Here is a 21,960-nt window from a genome sequence, read left to right on the forward strand (position 1 = left end):
AACGAGGGTGCCCAAAGCAACTGAAACCCAGGAGCTACTTCCTCCCTTATAATAATCAGACGTTTCACTGACCGTTTCATCTGATCATATATTGTTTACTTGGCCTCCTTAAATTGGGGGTCGTTCTGTCCTTCGTGCATAAAATGAATATGGTGTGGTGTTGCGCAAATTATTCTTCCATTCTGATATTTTTTTATTTTCAGACTTGCATCTTCTTGTGGGAGTTCTTTCTGTGTTCTCAGACTTCAGTAAACAGTTCCACCATTGAGCAGCTGACATCCAGCCTTATCCGTGACCACTGTGGGAGGTAAATGAACTAGAAGCCACTTCTTGAAAATGGATAACCTATGATAACGTTCAGTTAGTCCTTATCTATTTCTGCATTGCATCTTTGGCCTAGTTCTAATTCTAAGGATCGCTGTGTCTCTTCCAATTAATCAGGGAATGCCATACAATTAACTTCAAACTGTATGATACTAAAAACCTGCTTCACTTCAGTCCGTTCTCAGGACCTATGTTTTTTTTTCTTTTTGGTAGGTTTTTAGGGGCAGTTGTTAAAACTATATTCAGCTTTCAAATCTAAACTTTAACCCGAGTCTGGCCTACAAGTAAGCTACAAAAAGAAAAATACTTGAATTCTGTGCTCAAGTATATACTGCTGAAACATTAATATGCCCTTGCGGTTAGTGTTACATACTTGCATGAAGCCAGGGAGGTAAGCTAATGGCCGCTATGCAGGTCATCCAGTATACTCTTAACCCTTCGCTAACTCAGACCCTGTCACAAGCTGTCTCATCTGTCAGGTAATTGAGGCTTCCTGTTGTCCTTTTAGGCTTTTCAAACTTCTGTTAGCTATCATACACCAAAGCAAACCCAAGAGATGATGGTTGGAATGTTTAGAATTAATCTTAACCTCTGGCATTGCTCTGGGCAACCCTCCCGACCATCGTTCTTTGCCTGCCAGGCCATTTATTTTAGCTATCATACACCACCATTCAGATCTGACTATTGCCATTGCTAGATAGTAAAGCGAACACATTTGTGAATTGCTGTAATGATCACTAATATAGATGTGTGTGTGTGTGTGTATCTATATGAATGTTATTTCTAAGCCAAAACAATACATTTCAGATGTGTTCCTCTTATTTGATATGCAGCTGAAGTCTCCTGAAGAAGAGTGAAGAACAAAACAAGTGGGGAGGACACAGAGGAATCCGTCATTTGCTTGAAAGTACTTAAAGGAAGAACATGTCTACACATACAAGAAAATCTAAGGATCCGAAACAGAGGTCAATACTTGATCTATTTGCTCAAAAACCAAGAACAGCTGACACAGGTTCTGACCCAAGCAAGCGAAAAAGGTTGTCTTCTGATGATTCCTTGACTGGCAGATCAAGCACAGCTGTACATGTTGTCCAACCATCTTCCAGTACATCAACTCTTGCTGGCAGCAGAGCTGCTGCTTCACGTGCAGACAGTGCATCAATATCTACATGCGCTGACATTGGTCAGAGATCGTCATGTGATGACAATTTGCATACTCTGTCCCTAGCTAAGACTGAAGCTCCTCCTTCCTTGGCTGACATAGCTTGTCCTTCATTTGTAGTGGACACTGAAGTCTCTTGGTCACGTGCAGACATTGGTGTTAAAGTTTCATGTGATGCTGACCTAAGCAATAGTTCATCTTTCCAGGATAACTCGGAATGTTCTTTCGATCCTGATATTGAGGATTATTCTTCCCATGTTGGCATTTTTGACAATCCCCGTTCTGGTGCTTGTTTTACAGACCGGTCCTTCCTTGGTGATAGCACAGGCAGCTCTTGGTTGTGCAGTGATGGGAGTATGCAGATGCCGACTACAGACCTTGAACAGTTCATTGTTTCCAGGCTAGTAAGGGGTCCAGACCAAGAGGCTAAAGAGAATCGTCAACATGTGCATCAGTTACTAAAGGTTGTATGTCTCTTGGGTTCTCAAGGGCTTGCATTCCGAGCTACAGATGAATCCGAAGATTCCCACAATAAAGGGAACTTCATTGAAATATTCAATAGGATTTATGATAATAATGAACATCTTAAAGTCAAAATGGCTGGACGATATGGGCAGTACACCTCTCCAGATTATCAAAATGACATGATCTCCGTTGTGGCGGATCTTGTACGCGAGAATATTGCTAGGCAAGTGACAAAGCACTTTGCATTGTTAGTGGATGAAACCAACGACATTTCACATAAAGAGCAGCTGAGTTTTGTGATCCGGTTTGTAGATGTAGATGGGAACATTCAGGAAAAAGCCATGGGATGTTACTACATGGAGAAGTTGGATGCCTCCAGTTTAGCTGCATCAATTGACGATTCTATACGCAAAGCCGGCCTTGACTGGAAGAACTGTGTGGCCCAATGCTATGATGGGGCATCCGTTATGAGTGGCTGTTTCAATGGCGTGCAAGCCAAAATCAAAGAAATTGCTCCACAGGCTATTTATATTCACTCTCATGCACATTGTCTAAACCTGGCGTTAGTGCAAACTATCACTAACATACAAGCAGTAAAAGATTTTTTCTCATCTTTGCAGGCTGTTTATGTGTTCCTTTCGCAAAGTTCTCCTCGACACGAACTCTTTGCAAAAGCTCAAAAAGAAAGTGGTCTGCAAGTATATGAATTTGAAATACTTCATGGCACTAGATGGTTTTATTGGTACAGTACTGTTAGAAAAGTACTGCTTCGATTTGAGACCATTGTTGTTGTTCTCGATGCAATAGAATCACAGCAATGTGACAAGCAGTCTAGTTCAGAAGCCAGAGGACTTCTCCAAAATATTCAGAGCTTTGAGTTTTTGCTAACTTTGCTAAGTATGGAAGTGATTCTCCGAAAGATTAATGTATTATCTGAAGAACTTCAGAGAAAGGATCTCGATTTGCTGAATGTGTGCGAACTGAGTCAAGTGACAAGAACTGAACTCATCAACCTTCGACAAGAATGCTATTGGATGGAAATCGTCAATGAGGCAACAGAATTGGCAGAAAAGTGTGGTATTGAAACAAATGAAGACCGCAACCCAAGACCTTTACCATTAAGGCAGCACCAACTGAGCAACAAACTAACCGAATACTATGTTAGTACTACTGTAGGGAAGAGGCCTAGCCATTATGAGCACTCTGAGGATAGAATGCCACAGACTGAACGGTTAAAGAAAGAGGTGTTTTTCTCCACCCTGGATAGGTTTGTTAGTGAGTTAGATGCTCGTTTTACAGATAACATGGGGCTCATCACAGCTGCTGGCATGTTCAATCCAAGGGCTAAAAATTTCTTGGACTTGTCATCTGCACTGGTTATTGCTGACCACTACCCAGGAACCCGAGTAAATTACGCTAATTTGACTGCAGAGCTTGACACTGCAATGAGCTTTTTATCTAACAAGAACACGCCAGGGATTCACTCTGTCATGCACTGTCTTCTTTATCATCCTCGAGGGTTTTCTGAGGTACTAAACCTGTTGAATCTGGTACTTGCGTTGCCGATTACAACAGCAACAAATGAGCGGTTCTTTTCTTCTTTGAAAAGAGTGAAAAACTTTTTGCAAAATAGATGTGGAGACGAGAGACTTAGTGATTTGTTGATAATGGCATGTGAACCTATGGAGGTTCAGCAGATCGATTTGAGTGAAGCCATTGTCAGATTTGCTGACCTGCGGCACAGGAAGTATCCTCAAGATGAACCATGATCTTCCTTGATGGTGCCCTAGGTTGTAGCTCACTTTCCAGTTAAGCTCGTCTTTTCAAGTCACGCAGACCTAATCAGCACCACATACAAAACCACCTGCCACTGTCCTACGCTACCAGCTTCTTCCCATGAAGTCAGCCATGCTCCAGCGCTGATGCACTTCAGCCAGTTTCTGTCTCTACTTTCAAAATACAGTGTGCTATGCTGTTGTTTTGTCAGCATCCTTTTGTTTAGCAGTCGGCTAAGCAAAAACAGACCAAAAATCTCAAAGTAAGACAGGCACCATATCCACTTAAAGCCAGCCACGTGTGCTCTCTTAAAGGCTGCATGTGCCACTGTCACACTGCCAGCTTCCTATTCTGAGTCAAAGCAACAGCGAGACATCAATCAGTATTTTCCTGTGAAGGCAGACTGGCACTACTAGAAGAATTGTCCAAAGCATCTGCCAAGCTGCCAGTCTTACAATTTCAAGACACCCCAAGGAATGAGTACTCATCAGCATCTGCTTGCTTAGTCAGCCAGAGTTTCATGTCATGGAAACATTTGCTACCCCGCCTGCCTCTTCTTGAATGTCAATGAACCATGTAAACAACGTCTTCCTTTTAGCCAGCCACTAGCTGCTCCCACAGTTCTGTAATCCAAATCGCACCTTCTACTCAGCCAGGCTCTTATTGATTTGTAGTCAACCAAGCAACGATGATGCACCCAGTCAGTATATTCCTGTAAAACCACCATTGGCACCAGAGTCCGTGTTCTATGACATCAAAACCACACCTGGCCTACTGGCAGTCTCTTCTCTGGCAGACACCTGCAGCTCCAATACCAGAGTTCTGTGTCTTGATCTATTCCCATTGAACACTCACAGCCATTCTCTGTGGTTTCCAGACAACTAAGCAACGACCTGCCTCCCTACCAGAATCTTCACACTTACATCAAGAAAGGCATGTACCATTTGTTCACAGCCCAACTGTTTTTGCCATTGAAACTGCAGCACTGGACAAGTCTGTCAAGCCATTGTTCTGCTCAATCTGGTAAGAAACTTAATTTTAGGTCTTATGATCAGAATAGTGAAGGAGGAGCAACTGTTGGGCATTACCAAAATATGGATACAATATTGCTAACTTTTAAGGAATGTGTACCTCTATGGAGAGGTACAGGGCGTAGGGGATATTGAATGTGTAGGAACAACCTAGGTATATATAAAGGCTGTTCTTGAGTGTGGGAGGGATGCAAAATGCAGACGGGAATTGTTTTCTTAAAGTATGGGAGCAGGAGTCATGAGGCTTTTGGTAGTGAAGTTGGCATCACACAGTAATGCACTGTACGTCTATCACTCTTTGAACTATTGTGTTTGCAACCAAAATCACACAAGAACAAGTCTTACACCAGAAGCCTCACGAGAGTACAAGGAAGCAGATGGCGTCTTGATCTTGGTTTTCAAGATGCAAGTATATCCTCCCATCCTTTACATGTGTGCTTGGCACAGCAGGTTTGCAGGCAGCAAACTGCATAGTACTCTCCTTTTTAGGGGTTTGTTCAAGGATGCAGCACTAGAATGGCAATGCAGAAACCCCCCATTCATGCGTGGATTTCCAGGTTCTCAATTTACTCTTCTTGTTGTACAGTGTGCCTTATTACTGCCAAATAAATAAAATGGGATGTGTACATGAAACTGAACAATTAAGAGCAATGGTAGTAATTTATAGAAATAAGAATTTGAAATGTTTCTGTTCCTCATGAGTTATGCATTGTGAACAGTCAGGAATGAAACTCGGACACAAGTTAGCCATGCTTTTGGTTATAGACTTGTCTTGAAAATAAAAGGGTTGGGAAAAGGCCTCTGACCCTGCTCTAAGAGTGGTTTCCCTACCTAAAACCAAGCATCTGTGTCGGGATGTCAAAATCAAAACTGTCCTTGTGCCCATAAGTTCTATTCGGACCCTCCCACTATAAACTATGTGTATATGGAAATGTCTATAACCATCAGTTTTTCTCCAAGGACCAAAGAGTCTTGATCGAAGAGGGTGGCTCCCTTCCCCTGGATTCCTCCTCCATACAAATAATTATTTGTCTAATGGTTATTTGTGTCTTTCTTGGCCCACAACAGTACTGTTATTTACAAAGCTGCTTAGCCTTGTAGTTCCACTTCTTTAAAAAGTTCCTTCTTTTATTAGCACATTTCTATATTTCCTCTTATGACTTATTGTAGACTTTGACTTATTGTAGACTTGCAACTGTCCAGTATACTCTCCTGCCAGGGCGTTTTGTATTCACACACTGTTTCTCTTTACTTCCCCCAGTTGTGGATACTCCTTCTGGTGTAGTATATCTTCTTGATACAACATTCGGTTTGGGTTCCCCACGTATTTGCATTCCATGCAGCCACATCCTGATAGGGGTATTCTTTTCAATACACTTTCTTGTTTCTCAATCACTCTTTGTTTTCTCTCCTGTGGCTTTAATTGTTTGTTTGTGTTTGGTGCAGTTGCTGAAACGCCCTGGGGTTGACTCACCAGCTGTTGTTGTTCTCGCTCTCATTCAAGCTCTAGCGGCAAAGTGTACCGCCCGCTCTTCTCTCAAGACTGCTCTGTTTGCTCTGGTGTGTCCTGTGGCTTCACTGACGCACGCCTGCCTTGGTTAAGGCTCCGGTAGGTAAGGCACTGCTTTCTGCGGTAGGCAAACACCCGGGATTCTTCCACAGACTCCTCGCCTGTTTGCGGAACGTCCTACGTTTCTCTTATCCCTGCATGGTGAGCCACTCTGTTCTGTCACACTGGTTAGTTTTTCCAAGCTTCTCGAGCCTCAGAGATGTGAGACTTCTTCTCTCAAACAGCAGCAGCAGCTCATAAAACTTTGCCTCTGGTTTTTACATTTCCTGGGCACTGGTGTTTTATGAAAACAACTAAAGCGCTCATTGAGCTTGTGGCTCCTTCCGCTCTGAATTGCTCTTTCCCTTTTGCTCTTCCAAGTATTTGGGTGATTGTGGGAAAAGGAGTCCATTGTTGACGGTTGATGTAAGTTGCTTGGAAAATCACTTTCAATAGTTCTGAATGGTAGATCAGTTCTATATGATGAATAATTAGAACTGGAAAAGGTGGTCTTGGAGCTTCTACATTTTAGACCAGTGATGGAAGTTTGGTCTATAGGGTTTTGGGAAAGGTTTTCTTCTCCCTAGAAGGGGGTGTAGATGTATGGCAATAGGCCATGAGGGTATTGGGTATAAAGGATCATCTTCAAGGGCAAATGGGGGGATGCCATATCTCATCCAATGACCAAAGAAGCCACAACATCTCCCCGCAGGCTGTCTCCTGCCATGTGATCCTCCCACATATAGCCGCTGCCAGGGTCAGGATCAGGTAGCGGCTGCCGTCCCCTGGCTACATGGGAGAAGGTTACCGCCGCTCCATTGGATTCATCACAGCAAGCTCTTAGTGCTACCTGATCATCTTCCTGTATACCTTTTGATTTGCCAAGGCACTAATGAAACACATCTTAAACGTGGCTCTAGGTTCTGAAGGAGATGAACAGAGACATCTGGTTGTTTTTGCTGGAATGATGTAGTCCAAACAGTACAACCCAACACATCCTCCTGAGATGTTACCCTCAAGGTAGCTTGTCGAATGAGAAGAAAATGCTGTAGGCAAACTCGAAAATCATTGAAGACTGTATGCCATCGACCATAAGAACACATGTCCCCTTCTCTTCTTATATCCTGGCTTTCCCCTGTCCCCCCAGAATGTTGTTTTGCTCTGTGGTCATGGTGAAATAACAGGGTGGATCCACATAAAGAGGGGATTTGGGTTCATACACTTCTGTGGTAATATGGGCCTTAATAACGCTACATATGGTGATGCATTCTTGTTTGAAATGTATATCGTATTACAGTGATCTCATCATATTTGTCTTGGTGTAATGAAGGACAATGCTATGTGATGCCACTTCCTGTGATGTCAAGGGTTGTGTACCATCACTTCCTGTGATGTCAAGGGGTGAAAGGTTGTGTACCATCACTTCCTGTGATGTTATTTTTTGTGCAGGATCAAATGACCTTACATACCGCCTCCTGTGATGTCACTTGGGGTTGGGGGTCAAATGACATCACTTCCTGTGTCGTCATGGAGGTCAAAGGTCGTGTGATGTCACTTCCTCTCCCCCTGACATTTTGGTTAAATGACCATCCCTGGAAACATCCCTGTGACCCTTTGATTAAGCATTTTTGAACAAAAAGCACCCAGAACATGGGGTTTTGAGGAACCAAAGCCTCATAAACCAGTCTGCAAGCCCTGTGATGCCAGAGGAGCAAGATACATGTGCTGGCAAGAGGGAACAGACATGGCAACCTCCTGGGGGCTGTACCACCAGTTAAAATGCTCAGACTAGTTCTATCTTCTGCCTTGCAATGGAGATACTGCCATAGCCCTAAAGTCTCTCTCCACTTCCAGAGGACTGGGTCCTTGTAGCAATGACATCCCAGCGATCCCCGTATGATAGTCTAGTACAAGTGGCTGTGCATCTACACTTCTGCAGTGTTTTTATTTTTTATTGTAAAGAAATAGGATAAATGGGATGCCCACTCACAAGATTCAGCCTTGGGTGGGCATAGAACTCTCAGCCCTGGGTCTTATACTCCAATGCTTTAACCGTTGTGCTATGCAGATTCTACCAACGCAGTAACCGAATAGTCACACACATGGACATTTTCCTCGACTTCTGCTATAATTACACAAAAAACTTTTAAGAGAAACAAGACTGTTGCTCCACATTCATGTTTCCACCACAGTCACTTATTCCTTCATAAATATACCAAGCCTGAAACCAGTGTATTCTGTGCGAGGTCAAAGACATTTCTGCAAACAGGGGAAGGTAACGTAAAGCAGGCCTGGATACCCCACACCTGAATGTAATTCAAACTGCAGTGATGCCCGTAGGCAGGCCGCTTCACCAATTACTTTCAGCTGCTAGTGTTTGAAAGGTTACTATATTACCCAGTGAAAAAGGTTAATTCACAAAGGTGGACTGATCTGACAGCACAGAAACGAAGACCCTTATTTGCAAAGAACCTCCTTCCTCATGCATGTTCCCTGGAGAGGACCCCACCCCCTCAGATTCCTTAAGACATCCAGATCAAGCTATGACTGGATTGAAGGAGCTACAGGTGCAATAACTGGGGAGAGGAAGTGGGGGTGGGGGGAGACGCAGTATCCCCTTCCATGTAACACCTTCACCCCATCCTACCCGGTAGGATATTTAGGAACTCTACCCCCCACGCGCTCCCTTTTTACAACACACTTTATCACGGACAAACCGCTATACGGGAAAACGGACTAACACCCAAGCTGTGTACATGACATGTCCCAATACTATGGTCTGGCGAGGTCAGGCAATTATCGACAATCGCTCATAGCTGACTTCCATTTCACTTCCCCACATGGATAAAAGGCAAGAGCACACTCTGAGCTAGTCAAAGCACACGAGGAAACGGCGGTTTTGAGATGGCAGCTGAGCAAGAGGTGAAAGACGGCAAAACCGAAGGGGATCACAAGAAGGGAAATTCCCTTGACCTTTTCGACAAGGAACCATTGCTTTTCAGAGACCTCGAGAATAGAAAGCATAAGACCAGGAAACCAGGCTGAAGAATCCTGCATTGTGTGTCGGAGATACCAGGAGCCTGATTTGAAGGTCTCTGTAAGGTATCCAGCTGTGAAGTGATAACTAGATACATTTGGTCCGAGCCCAACGGAGGGAGACCAATTGAAAGAGAACAAATACGTGTGTATTGAAATAGTCCTGCGACGGGTCAAGCAAAGTCCTGCGCACAGTCGAAAGTCTTCGATTTTAATGAAATAGAGAAAGTTTGGAAAAGTACATGAATTTGGTTTGAGCCCGGCAGAGGGAGACCAATTGAAGGTTTTGTGTTAAAGTGGCCCTGAGCCTGGCAGAGGGAAACCTGGGGTGACAGTAAATCACCAAATAAGTTGTAGAAGTGAAAATCGTGAGAAGAAAGGAGCTCTACTGTTTTGTCATGTTGCATCAGGCCCTCTGAAATAAGACTTTTAATGGCAAAGAGACTTGGGCACATAAGTCTCTGATGTTGGCGTCTTGACCTGCATCCTCGTGGTAGAGCAGCCAGAGGGTGTGCTAAGCTAGAGTGTGCCGCCTTGTCCCGTGCTGAAAACGTGGGGAAGGGAAGCCAACCGCCTTGAATATCCCTACATATCATTTCTTGAACACTTTTCTTTTGCATAACATTGTTTTCCACACTTTGTATTTAGAAGTAAGTATTGGCGATAGGTCGTATAGGCCCTTTTATTTTGACAAGACACCACTAGGACTGCATTATTATTTGATAGCTTGCTCCTAACTTTAGATTTAGGATACTATAGGTGTTTAAAACCAAACACCCTTGAACTGTGATCACTTGTGTCTGTCTTACTGTTTGATACCATGCCTTCGTTACAATACACACAGAACACCCTTTCTTACTTGCCAGTAGTTATTTGCAACTCGCAAAGTTCTAGTGGGGAGTGCAGATTATTTTAGACCTGCCTTCAGTATTCATTTCTACATATTGGCTGAATTCTGGATTGACTGAGTGCCATTCCTAGCTCTGTTCACAACACATTTACAATGTTCATGTTAGCGGCCAATGACTGGATGAATGCCAACAGGTTGAAGTTCAATGCTTCCATAAAAAAAGGTCATGATCTTGTCCCCAGTCACCAGAGTCTTTGTGACACTAGCCACCCTGTCCTGCATTATTGCGCCACAATTACAATCGCCATATTTTTCTTTTTGCCAGACGACATTCGTTAATGTGTTGATTTGTGCAAAATGTGATTACTATTAAACCAGCTTTTTTAGGGCACCTGGGATTTGCTTTCAAAAGACTCTAAAAAATTGCAATCTCATCAGCAGGACTTTATTAGACATAGCCTTCCGAGTCCCATTTCTTGACCTTGAGGTGACCTATCACCTTTGCATCCTAAACAGAGGGACCTATCAAATAAATGTGTAAAGCTTTGTTTATTTATAGAGCGCACCGTGCCCTTGGGCAACTGGGCGCTTAACTTACATGTTACGATATACAGACAATGTATAATGATACACAAGATACAAGAAACGGTCAATGAATGGAGCACATTAGGATATATACATCAGAATTACATAGTAGGAGATAATTCAAGCAATCGGTAGCCTATCTTGCTCGTAGAGCCAAGCTTTGGTCTTATTCCTAAATGCGTGGTAAGACTGTTCTTCCCTTATGGAGAGCGGGAGGGCATTCCATTTTCTGGCTTCTAGGACAGGGAAGCTGGCTCCACCTGCACGTTGTTGCCTGAAACGGGGTATATTGACAGTGCCTCATGGTGGATCTGATAGGTCGTGAGGATGTGTGGCGAGAAATAGTGTTGGGCAGGTAGATGGGGAGGGCTTGGTTAGATACGCACTTGTGAGTGAGAGACATGGTTTTGTAAGCTATTCTTTTGTTAAGGTTTTGTTATGATGTGCCGAGATAAAGTGCATTGCAATAATCTAACTTAGAGAGGACTAGGGCTCTAGATAGTGTGATGCAATTGGCTGGAGAGAGGTACGGTCGGCAAGCTGTAATAAGCTTACAAGTGTGGGCGGAAGAGGAAGCTAGGGCATTAGTTTGTCTAGTTAATGTTGATGCCGAGTCTATATAAATCCCTAGTGTTTGCACCACCGTGGCGACTTTAATTAAGTTGCCATCAATGTTAAAGGAAGAGAATGATGCGCTCAGATTACTCAGGTTGGCCGGCGATCCCAAAAGGAGCAGCTCTGTCTTGTCCTCATCTGCGTAATTGGTGTAGATGACACTCAGATAATCAAGCTCATCAAAAAGAGGCTTGGTGAATACATTGTAGAGAGTGGGGGACACACAAGAACCTTGGGGCACCCCACAGGTGACGGGGGTTGGTGAAGCAGAAGCAGACGGTGCAATGGATCTGTTATTAAGGAACGACTCAATCCAAGCGTTGGCTTGGTCTCAGAAGTTTGCAGCTGAAGATGGGTGTTTGCATAAGATTTTATGGTCTACCAAATCAAAAGCTGCTGATAGGTTGAGTAAGAGGAGTAAAGCTACTTTGCCATTGTCTTTCAGCATCTGGATTTGGGTCTTAAAATGGATAAGGGCAGTTTTGGTTCCATGTCTAGGTCTGAAGCCGGATTGCCTCAGACCTAGAAGGTTGTTGGTTTCAAGATATTGTTGTATCTGCAGATAAGCAGCACTGTCAAGTATTTTTAGAAGAAATGGGACCGTCATAATGGGTCTGTAGTTAGCTGGGTTGTTTGGGTTGAGAGAAGGTTTTTTTTAGAAGCGGTTGTACCCACGCATCTTTCAAGTTGTTGGGTACTATGCTAGATTTGAATGAAGTGTTGATGACAGATGTACTAAAGGGGGCTAGTTCCTTGGCAGCTTCCTTGACAAGGGGGGCATGACATGCATCACCTTGACAGTTAGGTTTAAGTTTTTGGATAATGGTTTCGACCTCTTTTATGGAGAGTGGAGAGAAATTAAATTGGGGTTGTGTGCACATTGTCGAGGACTGTGAGTTCAGAGTGAAGTCACTGTTAGAGATGAGGGATTTCTTCATTACTACTTGGTTTTGTCTTGGAGAGCTTTCTGTATATTAGTACACCATTTGGTGTCTTTAATGCATGTGTCTGGAGGCATAACAGGTGATTCTAGCTCCTTCAGGATATTGAAAAGTTCCTTGGTGTTGGACTCTGCTTTAGAAATACGGTCATTACAGTTATCTTTCTTGGCTTGGATTATAGCTATTTTGTAGTTAAAGGAAGCTGCAGTGGGAGTGTTTTTTCCATAGTGACTCGGACATTCTTTTGATTTTCCTGAGGGACTGGAGGTGGGGAGTGTACCAGGTATTGAGGTGGGTGCGTGGTTTAGATTTGCGTAGTTTCATGGGCGCTAGTGTATTGATCACCTTGAGAATGGTGTGATTGTATAAGTCGACTAGTACTGTGGGGTCTGATGAGGTTGTGGTGGGATTAGTGATTGGCTGCAGTAGTGGGATGAGTTTATCAAGGGTTGGATTACGTTTGTTCCTGGTCATCATGGCTGGTACTTGAGTGGTTTGTGGGGTAGATGAGACAGTTTCATTAATATTGAACTGGATAAGATGATGGTCGGTCCAATCGCAAGGGGTGTTAGGGTGTTGATATTACAATTGAAGTCCTTTATCCAATCGAGGATTCTGCCTATATTGTGGGTGGGAGTCGAGATACAGTGGGAGAAGCCCAATTCGGACAGTGTCCTTCAGGGCGCAGGCTTTCTGATCATTGGGGTCATGTAGACCTAACTTGAGATCACCAACAATGAAAGCGTTCCTCGTTCCTTTTTTGAACTCCTCCCCTTCCTATAAAAATAGCGAGATGACATCCTCTCAGACAGCCTGTTTTATAGCCTGTGCTCCAGGGGCTCCTTATTCTTCCTGGGCAGGCGGTGATCGAAGACTGTGACAGGAAGGCACAAATTGTGAATAATTACTGGCAGGTAATTGAAACATTACCTCCTCGCCCACTTTCCTACTGCCAGTGCGTACTCTGAGGATGTGCCAAGCAGTACGCTCATATTGTACCTGGAACCACACATAGCATTGCGACTGCACATTGTTTAATGATGATCAACCATCAATATCATAACCAATGCTTGGCACTGTTTAAGACTGTAGATCCAGGGGGTGTTGAGTGCGAGTCCCCAACTTGCAGACGATAGTGTTGCATGAAGTATGCTGCGATGCCCAGGTGGCTGCGGTACAAATGTCTGAGATAAATTGTATACAGTCAATCATTTAGGACGAGTAGATTCATAAAGTAAATTATATTTTAGGTGGATTTTCAAAATTTACATGAAACAATATAAATAGCAAACAAGCAAAATATTAATTGGTCTTTCGCGATCTGTTCCAATTTAGTCAAAATATTCAAATTTTAATCATATTTTCAGCTCTACGTGTTTTGGGAATTCTTTCCCTTCATCTGGAGCAAAATCTTCATTCTCACTGAATTGGTGCAGCCAGCTCTGAACAGTATGATCGTGTGTGTCTGTAAGTCTATTCATGCGAGGAAAATCATATTTATATTCTTTGATTTATCGGACAGTCCAAGATCAGGTATAATATTCAATTAAGGAATCTTGCTCCTCTATAAGTTCAAAGTGTCTTCTCCCAGCCAGGGTTCTGAGTTTCCCTTCCCAGGCTGTCATTGAATAATGTTCAGCACAGTCTGTTAACAAACATATGCCTTTGGTTTCCCAATACCTACCAGGGACATGTCGTCCAAGGCATAAAATAAGCAGTGTCGCATAGCAATTTGCTATGCAATTTTATAGATTTGCTAATTAAATTGACACTTGTGTAGCACAACTTGCTATTTAAATTACCTTGTTCAGTGAAAGCACAACTCACCCGGTAATCCTCTCTTGCCACTGGGGCTCCCTCCACCCTCTTTTATTTGTTCACTGCAAGTCCAAAGTGGCTAATGGGACATAGAGCCACAGTAATTATCTCCTCCACTTTTAAAATTGCCAAAGACCTGTGTGGGAGTGCTAGGAAAGTTTCTGTTTTTTGAAATAATTGCAAAGTAGAAGTCATTGAGATGATACATTTATTAAGATAACTATATCCTGTCTGGCAAAGACCAGTAGGTGTTAACTTTATTTTTTTTTAAAGACAGTCCTGCAATTCCCTTCCTAAAGATTTAAGTTGTTACATAATACATAATTACAGTATTGCTACTGTAAAACACATTGTCGCCATGTTTTTCAGTAAAGCTTAAGTTAGTGTATCTACATCTCCTAGTATAAACTATATTTCATTTTGTTGGGGAAAGTGCATCATATTGACGAGTGAACACTTTTGAAATGTGCATGATCACATGGCCAAATACTTTTAATGGCATGGTTTGGTGACCTGCTGGCTGTATATCTGTGCAACTGGTGCTCAACACATGTCCTTGACATTCGGTCTTGTCACCCTGTTGCTTTATACCAGCTACCCTGAAAGTGAGATGGCCCAGGTCTCTGCCTGCTACTATCCACGCTGCTTAGTTGCTTACTTTCTTTCCTATTACGTGATGAATACACACAGATTACTAGAAGTTTACGCAAAGTAGTGATCAATAGTTCCATCCAGTTTGTACAGCTACAGATCTACTGCAATACTAAACACTGTAGTTGGCTCCAGAGATCGATCTGCTCTATGATTATGATTGCATTATATAATGGCACTTTCAGAAGAGAGCTGACAAATCCAGAGACTGGGAATGCAAGTCGAATCTCAAGGAGCTGCCTGCATTTCAAGCCAGTCCGCTGCACATTTGCCCAGCCTTCACCCTGTGCTTGGAGGCAGAGTCCCAAGCCATGTCTCCACTGGAGTGCCAAACCTCAGCCCCCTGCTCGCTCACTTGCACACCTCCTTTCCAATCGCAGAAATATGGATAATTTCTTTTTAAGGGAAGCATGAATTGTGCAAAGCCTGATCCCCTTAAAAACAAACAAAGAAAGTATCAGAACCCCAGATGGCAGCTCCAAATACTAATAGTAATAAATATCACTTTCATGGGTGTGCGGGCTGGAATGCTGCACTTGTGCTTACCTGATTCGGTCTTGAGAACCGTTAGCGGCCCTACCCTCCCCATCGAAAAAGGTAATTAGCGGTATATTGTAAACAGTTAAGATCAATGTCGGCAAGGGCCATCTTATCCACCTGAAGTTGACAATTACTCAGCCTATCACAAAACCATACTACGTATTCAGTCTCAGGCTATGATTTCCCCTTCACTTTTGTTTACCTTTTGGTTTTCCGAAATCTCTGAATTTCTCCTTACATGGCAAATTATGGGTGAAGCATACAAAATACAGGACACTGAACTGTGCAACACTGACAGCACCCAGCTGCACAGAGCTTTGTACTGAATTGTTTTCAGGGCCTTTTTATCATGTTTTTATTTGTGTCCGTTCATGCACCAAACCTTTCACATTTTACAGACCCTCTCACTGCCTTACTTCAGCCGTACACACAATTGCTCTATTGTTGCTAATTTTATGATTTTGGTACACATAACTTCTAAATGTTAGTACCGAATAGCTAATCAAATCAGTTTGTTTGCTAATCAAAAACGTTTTAATTAGCAAATTCTGCAAATCAATTTTAGAAAACTAATTTATGCCTTGGCGTCTGTAGAGTTGGCCTTCATTGGGATATTGCCCCTTCTTTCTCCTTTTCTGACTCGTCGTGCTGTTTTATTATCCGCTTTTGGGGATCTCAGCACCTGCAGCTCACTGTGCTATAGCGCCAGTGGAGCTTCAGGATCCTGTGGCCAGGAAATGAAAGCTCCGAGCTGTGGGTATGGTGAATCCCAAAGCTGCATCCGTTTTCCCAGTTCTTTCACCCTCCATAACCACCTCTTATATACTCCTCCACTGCTTTCTTGCTTTAATTTCTCAACCCTTGTGGGCAGTGGCTCTTTCACAGTCTACAAAATGTTCCACCTTCTTTTAGTACTTGCACAATCATTTTCCAGGGCTTTATACTTCTGTAACCAACCCTCCCTTAAAGTGTCCTTCACATTTGCTTAGTTATCTTGACACACCTATTACACTTTATGCCCACCCAGTGTCTTATTCTGGCCAGAGACTGTACATGTTCCCATATAAAACATCTGGGAGCACATTTTGGCGGTGGCATAAAATATGCCACGGATGGGCTTTACAATTATCCCGGTGTAAACGTATACACGCCTTATTTCTGCCCATTTATATCATTTTCAGGTTTTCAAGGAGGAACGGTTGTACCACCTTGGAAGTTCACTCGGAGCATAAAAGAGAGGCGTATATACCTCATGTTTATTCTGCATAATTACGCTGTGGCATGCTTTTTGGATCCATGCCACTCCTAGCATAGATATGGTAAGAGGCAACGCAGTGCTCATCGGAGCATGGCAAAGAGCGGAGCCCCCTAAGCCCATCCTGAGGCCCCCACAGCAGTAATCCCAGGCCAGCGAAAATCACTGTGGGCGCAAAAACAAATTGAAAAGAAAACCTGAGCTCCCACTGATGCCATCTGCCCCTTGACTCGTGCTCCTGGCCCCCTGATTTTAACATGACCTGAGCCCTCCCCTCCGCCTCTCGCCCCTCCTCCCCGACTTCAGCTGGCCCCCACATAAGTGACACCATTTGCTTTGCCCTGACACACCCGCAAAACCCAGATTGCTGTATCCCTATATACACCCAACCTGCCTGCTCCTGGCACAACCATCCATGTATACCACATCCAACCTCCTTTGGAGCACCCAGAGGTGAGGTGGCGTGGCCCTGATCAATCCTGAGTGGGTCCTGCCTCCCAACATTCCCACCCAGGCTTACTCCTCCTTTGAATGCCTGGCTCTCCATCTCTCCTGGCCTCTCTCCGACTCTGGCCACAATCTACAGGCCACCTGATCAGGTCCAGGTCACCCTTTTCCTCTCTGAATGGGCTGATCTCTCCTCTCTTCTTGCCTTCCTCTGGGATTTTAGCATCCGCTTGGACTCCACTGACCACTGTTAGCTTTTCCGCAACCTTTGTGACTGACTCTCCCTCTCTATTCTTCCCTCTGGTCCGACACACTTTGGATGTTCTCATCTCTAGACATACCCCTCTAATCCTCTCACTACTCCACTCTCTTGGACTGGCCACTTTCTGCTTTCCTCTCACCTGAAACTGTCTGTCCCCATGGCAAAACCTACCTCAGAACTGCCACCTTCCTTCGCCTCTACTTTCTCTCCTCCTCCTACCCCTGCGGCTGACTCCCATTCTGACACAACCCTCTCCAACCTTCATCTCTCTATCTCCAATGATCTATATCAGGCCTGTCCAACCTTTTTGAATGTGGGGCCGAAGCATTAACTTTTTGTCACCGGTGGGCCGGCGAGCCAAAAGTGAACATCCTCACCCAAAGCAGTATATTCAAAAGCGATGGTGTGTGACCTTTGACACAATAGCATCACAGGCATAGCCATGCAGTCCCAAAGATAGCTTTTGGTGTCGGGGGCAGTGATCAAAGGTTAGTTTCTTGTGATTTCTTCCAGTGTGTATGTGTTGATATTTCTCTGAAATAGTGGGGGTGACCGAGCGTAGCGAGGGAGCCATAATGATCTAAGGAGGGTTTGGGGTGGGGGGGGTCATATTTCCAAATATGGGGCTGAAAAGCGTGCATTTTACAGCAGGAAAAGTGACCAAAAAGCCATAAGTTTACAATCAGTTCTGAAGGGGAACATGTCCATTCCATGTCACCAACAGCAGAAAACAGCAGCCAAGAACATTGTAGAACACATTTTAGTGATCAATCTGTCCAGTGTAAGACAGCACTGTCACTGATGTAACACATTAGTGTGCTGGTTGTGCCCAAAATATGCCTCTGTAGCAACATGTCTATGATGGCTGTTCCCAATTTAGGCCAGCATTGTCCTAATCTGCAAGGAACTGGCCAATCCTGCCGCAGCCTCTACCTCTCCTGTTCCTTCCAAGACCCTCTGTGCGGCACTTGCCTCTCATTTCGTCTCAAAAACTCAGGACACCCTGTCCGCACTCTCCTCCTATCCTCTCCCTCCCCCTACTCCCTGCTCCTCCTCTGGCCCTTCTGCAGCCATCCCTCCTTCTCTTCCTTTCCCCTTTTCTCTGCAGACGAGGTTTCTAGACTAGTCTGATCTATGAAAGTCTCGTCAAAACAGGTTTACTCCTGTTCTTCTAAAACTATCAAGGACCACATTGCCTCCCTGGCTCTTGCCCTGGCTGATTTCTGCAACCACCCCTTCGCAACTGGAGTCTCTCCATCCCCCCGAAGCACTCCCTTGTGCGCCCCCTTCTTAAGAAACCCTCTGCTGACCCCACTTGCCTGGCTAACTTTCTCCAAATCTCTATCACTCCCTTCCTGGGCAAGCTCCTGGAGAAACTGGCCATCTCCCAGCTGAATCTCCATACTGAATCTGTTGGTTGTCTTCATGACCATCAGTCTGGCTTCAGAGCTGCCAGAAGCACGGAAACTGATCTCCTGAACATCCGTGAAGACCTGCTCTCCAACATTGATCCTAACACCCCTTGCATCCTCATCCTGCTTGATCTCTCTTCTGCTTTTGATACTGTCAACCATGCCATCCTGCTCAACCGTCTCCGTGATAACCTGGGTATCACTGGTCAGGCTCTGGTGTCGCTGACCTCTTTCCTCTCTGACCGACCCTCCCAGGTCCAACTGGGGACCTTCCTCTCCTCTGTCTTCTACTCTACCTGTGGTGTCCCCCAGGGGTCTAACCTCTCTCCTCTGCCTTAATGCCAGCAAGACTGAGATTCTCCTCATCGGCACACCGGCTCCCTCCTTCCCTGTAGCTCTCTGACTGGCCTCTCTTGGCCCTCCTCCTGCTCCCACCTTTGAGGCTAAAAACCACTGAGTCATCTTCGACTCCACACTCTCCTTCTCTCCTCACATCTCTGACATCTCTAAGAAGTCACACTACCAGCTGCACCTCCTCAGAGGCATTCTTTCCTTCCACTCCTTCCCCCAGAAGCTCACTGTCTCCAGAGTCCTGGTTCTCTCTAGGCTGGACTATTGTAACAGCCTCTATCTAAGTCTGCCTGCCTCTCCGCCCTCTACAATTTATCCAGAATAGGACTGTGAGACTTGTCCTTGGCCTCAAGCCCAGGGATCGTATCTCTCCAGGACTGAAATCTCTGCACTGGCTCCCAGTGGCTACGAGGATTAAGGTCAAAACCCTCTGCATTGTCCACAAGGCCTTCTGAGGCCTGGGGCCGAAATACCTTCAACTCTCTCTTCCTAAATATCTTCCTTCCCGAGCCCTTCTCTCATCCGCCTCCAACTTCCTCAGGGTCAGTCGCTTCTCCAAGCAACGAGTTGTTGGTAGATCTCTCTCTTCGGCAGGGGCCTCACTCTGGAACAGCCTTCCTACCTCCCTGAAACTTGAGGAGAACCATCTCTGGTCCCGGAAGTACCTCAAAACCTTCCTCTTTGCTTCTGCTTTCTCTCCCCTGCTGAATTCCTGGCTGAAACTGCACTGGTTACCTGGCCACCCTGCCTGATCTCGGGCCCAGACACTGCCAGCTGCACACCTGCACTGCCTCCCTGGCAACCCCTGCACCTGGGGACTGTTTTCTGTCTCCCTTCAGTCCCCGTACCAGCACTTATGTCTGCACTTGCCACCTCTGGCTATTTATTATCTTATTTTTTCTACTACCCCTTGTACTGCACTTTCCCCTCTCCTTTTCCCCCTTCCCATGCACTTGCGCGAACTGAATGACACCTGGCCTAGTAAGATCGTTGTCTGTCTTCCCGTTGTTCCCCCTCCCTTGCCTCGTCGCGCCTCGAAACACTTGTGTGATAGGTGCATTATAAATGCCATATCATATCTTCTACAAAGCATGATTGATGCTGCCTGAGCATGTGCAGTGTGCCCAATACATATGCCAGCTTATCTCTGTAATACACATTCATTACTTCTGTGGTAATGAAAGAAGCATAATCCAATTCCAGGGGGCACCTGAGGCAGTAAAAGTCCTCCGCCACAGCCCGGTTTATTGGTCGGACCCAACATTGCAGAAATAAAGAAATTAATCGTGTCCACGGACCCGACAAACATTGAACAAATCAATAAATCGGGCAGGGGAACCGACTTATGAATAGTTCTGGTTCTGTATCATTAAATGTACTTCAGATCTTCAGAGTCTCGGGAGGATAGCTCGGGGGCAACGAGCTCGCCTTGGAAGCAAGACGACATGGAGCAACACAGGTTTGATCCCTCTTGGTATATTATGCGCTTTATAAATAACCAATAAAATAAATAAATCTGCTGAGAAGTGCTAGGGCCTTGTCAATAAGAAATGTAGAAGCCCATTAGCTCTGCACAATTAGGCCCTGCAAGAACTGTCCCATTGAATGCTATTGCACTGAACAAGGTCAACAGTATGGCAAGGTCCATACTGGGTTCTATGTGATAATTTTGCATTTTGAAGAACAAATACAAAAAAGACTGATTTATTTCGGCCGATTTGTGTGGTCAAAAGGCCGAATTATACTGCCCACCTCACCCCACACTCCCACCCTCCCCACGCTGTTACCTTCCTTAGAATTCAGGGGAGTTACCTCCCTCAACGCCTCCGTTCCCCGCCCATAGTATAGCATTCACCCTCACCACGTACACACTCAGAAACATGCAGTCTCATTTGCCCTCTCCCTGCCACCTCCCCCGTAGATGCAATGCAAGAGGGGTGCACAGATGTACAAATACACTCAACCCAAAACGATTTTTAGAAATTGAGGGACAGACTTGCTTTGCATCTGTGCCTCCATTTCTGAAAATCGTTTTGGGTTGGGTGTACCTCCTACATCTGTGCACCCCTCTTGCCAAGAGGGGCGCACAGATGTACAAATACATCCAACCCAAAAAGATTTTTAGACATTGAGGGACAGACTTGCTTTGCATCTGTGCCTCCATTTCTAAGAATCGTTTTGGGTTGGATGTACTTCTACATCCATGCACACAGATGTAGAAGTATACCCAAACCAAAACAATTTTTAGAAATTGAGGGACAGATGGAAAACAAGAGCATCTTGCTTTGCATCCGTCCCTCAATTTTTAAACCTCGTTTTTTACCCGGGCCACCAGAGAGAGACACAGTATGGATGGAACAAAGGGCCATCCATACTGCGTCTCTTCTCTCCGGTTTGGGGGGGCTGGGGGGGAGCACCCGCGTACTCGGCACCCCTCAAACCGGGACGTGGCCTGCCCTGGCACCAGAGGCAGTTACAGGCCATGGCCCGATTTTTAATTTATTTGTTCAATGTTTGTCGGGTCCGTGGACCCGATTAATTATTTTATTTCTGCAATGTTGGTCGGACCCAACATTGCAGAAATAAATAAATGAATCGGATCCACGGACCCGACAAACATTGAACAAATAAATAAACCGGGCCGTGGCAGAGGCAGTAACAGTCCTCCGCCATGGCCTGATTTATTTATTTATTTGTTCAATGTTTGCCGGGTCTGTGGACCCGATTAATGAATTTATTTCTGCAATGTTGGTTCGACCAACATTGGGCAAATACATAAATAAACCGGGCGGAGGACTGTTACTGCCTCTGGTGCCCCCCCCAGACTTTTAGGGGGCACCAGAGGCAGTAGCAGTCCTCCGCCTGGTTTATTTATTTGTGCAATGTTTTC

The 21,960-nt window shown here is 44.8% G+C and overlaps 1 protein-coding gene across 2 annotated transcripts in view; it reads left to right on the plus strand.

Annotated features, from left to right (window-relative positions):
- Window positions 1-201: 201 nt before the first annotated feature.
- Window positions 202-21,960, plus strand: part of LOC138489437 (zinc finger MYM-type protein 1-like) — a 155,053-nt gene continuing 133,294 nt past the window's right edge. The window contains exons 1-2 of one of the 2 annotated variants that reach the window (XR_011274796.1): window positions 202-307; window positions 1,158-4,750. Coding sequence is in view for 1 of the 2 variants with exons in the window: in XM_069617157.1 (XP_069473258.1) it covers window positions 1,249-3,720 (2,472 nt within the window). In the remaining variant the exon portion in view is untranslated. Of the gene's footprint in view, window positions 308-1,157; window positions 5,400-21,960 lie in introns of those variants that run through there. The other variant, XM_069617157.1, reaches the window with a different exon arrangement.

The sequence above is a fragment of the Ambystoma mexicanum genome, chromosome 9, assembly GCF_040938575.1.
Source record: "Ambystoma mexicanum isolate Mex_15411 chromosome 9, UKY_AmexF1_1, whole genome shotgun sequence".
NCBI lineage: Eukaryota > Metazoa > Chordata > Amphibia > Caudata > Ambystomatidae > Ambystoma > Ambystoma mexicanum.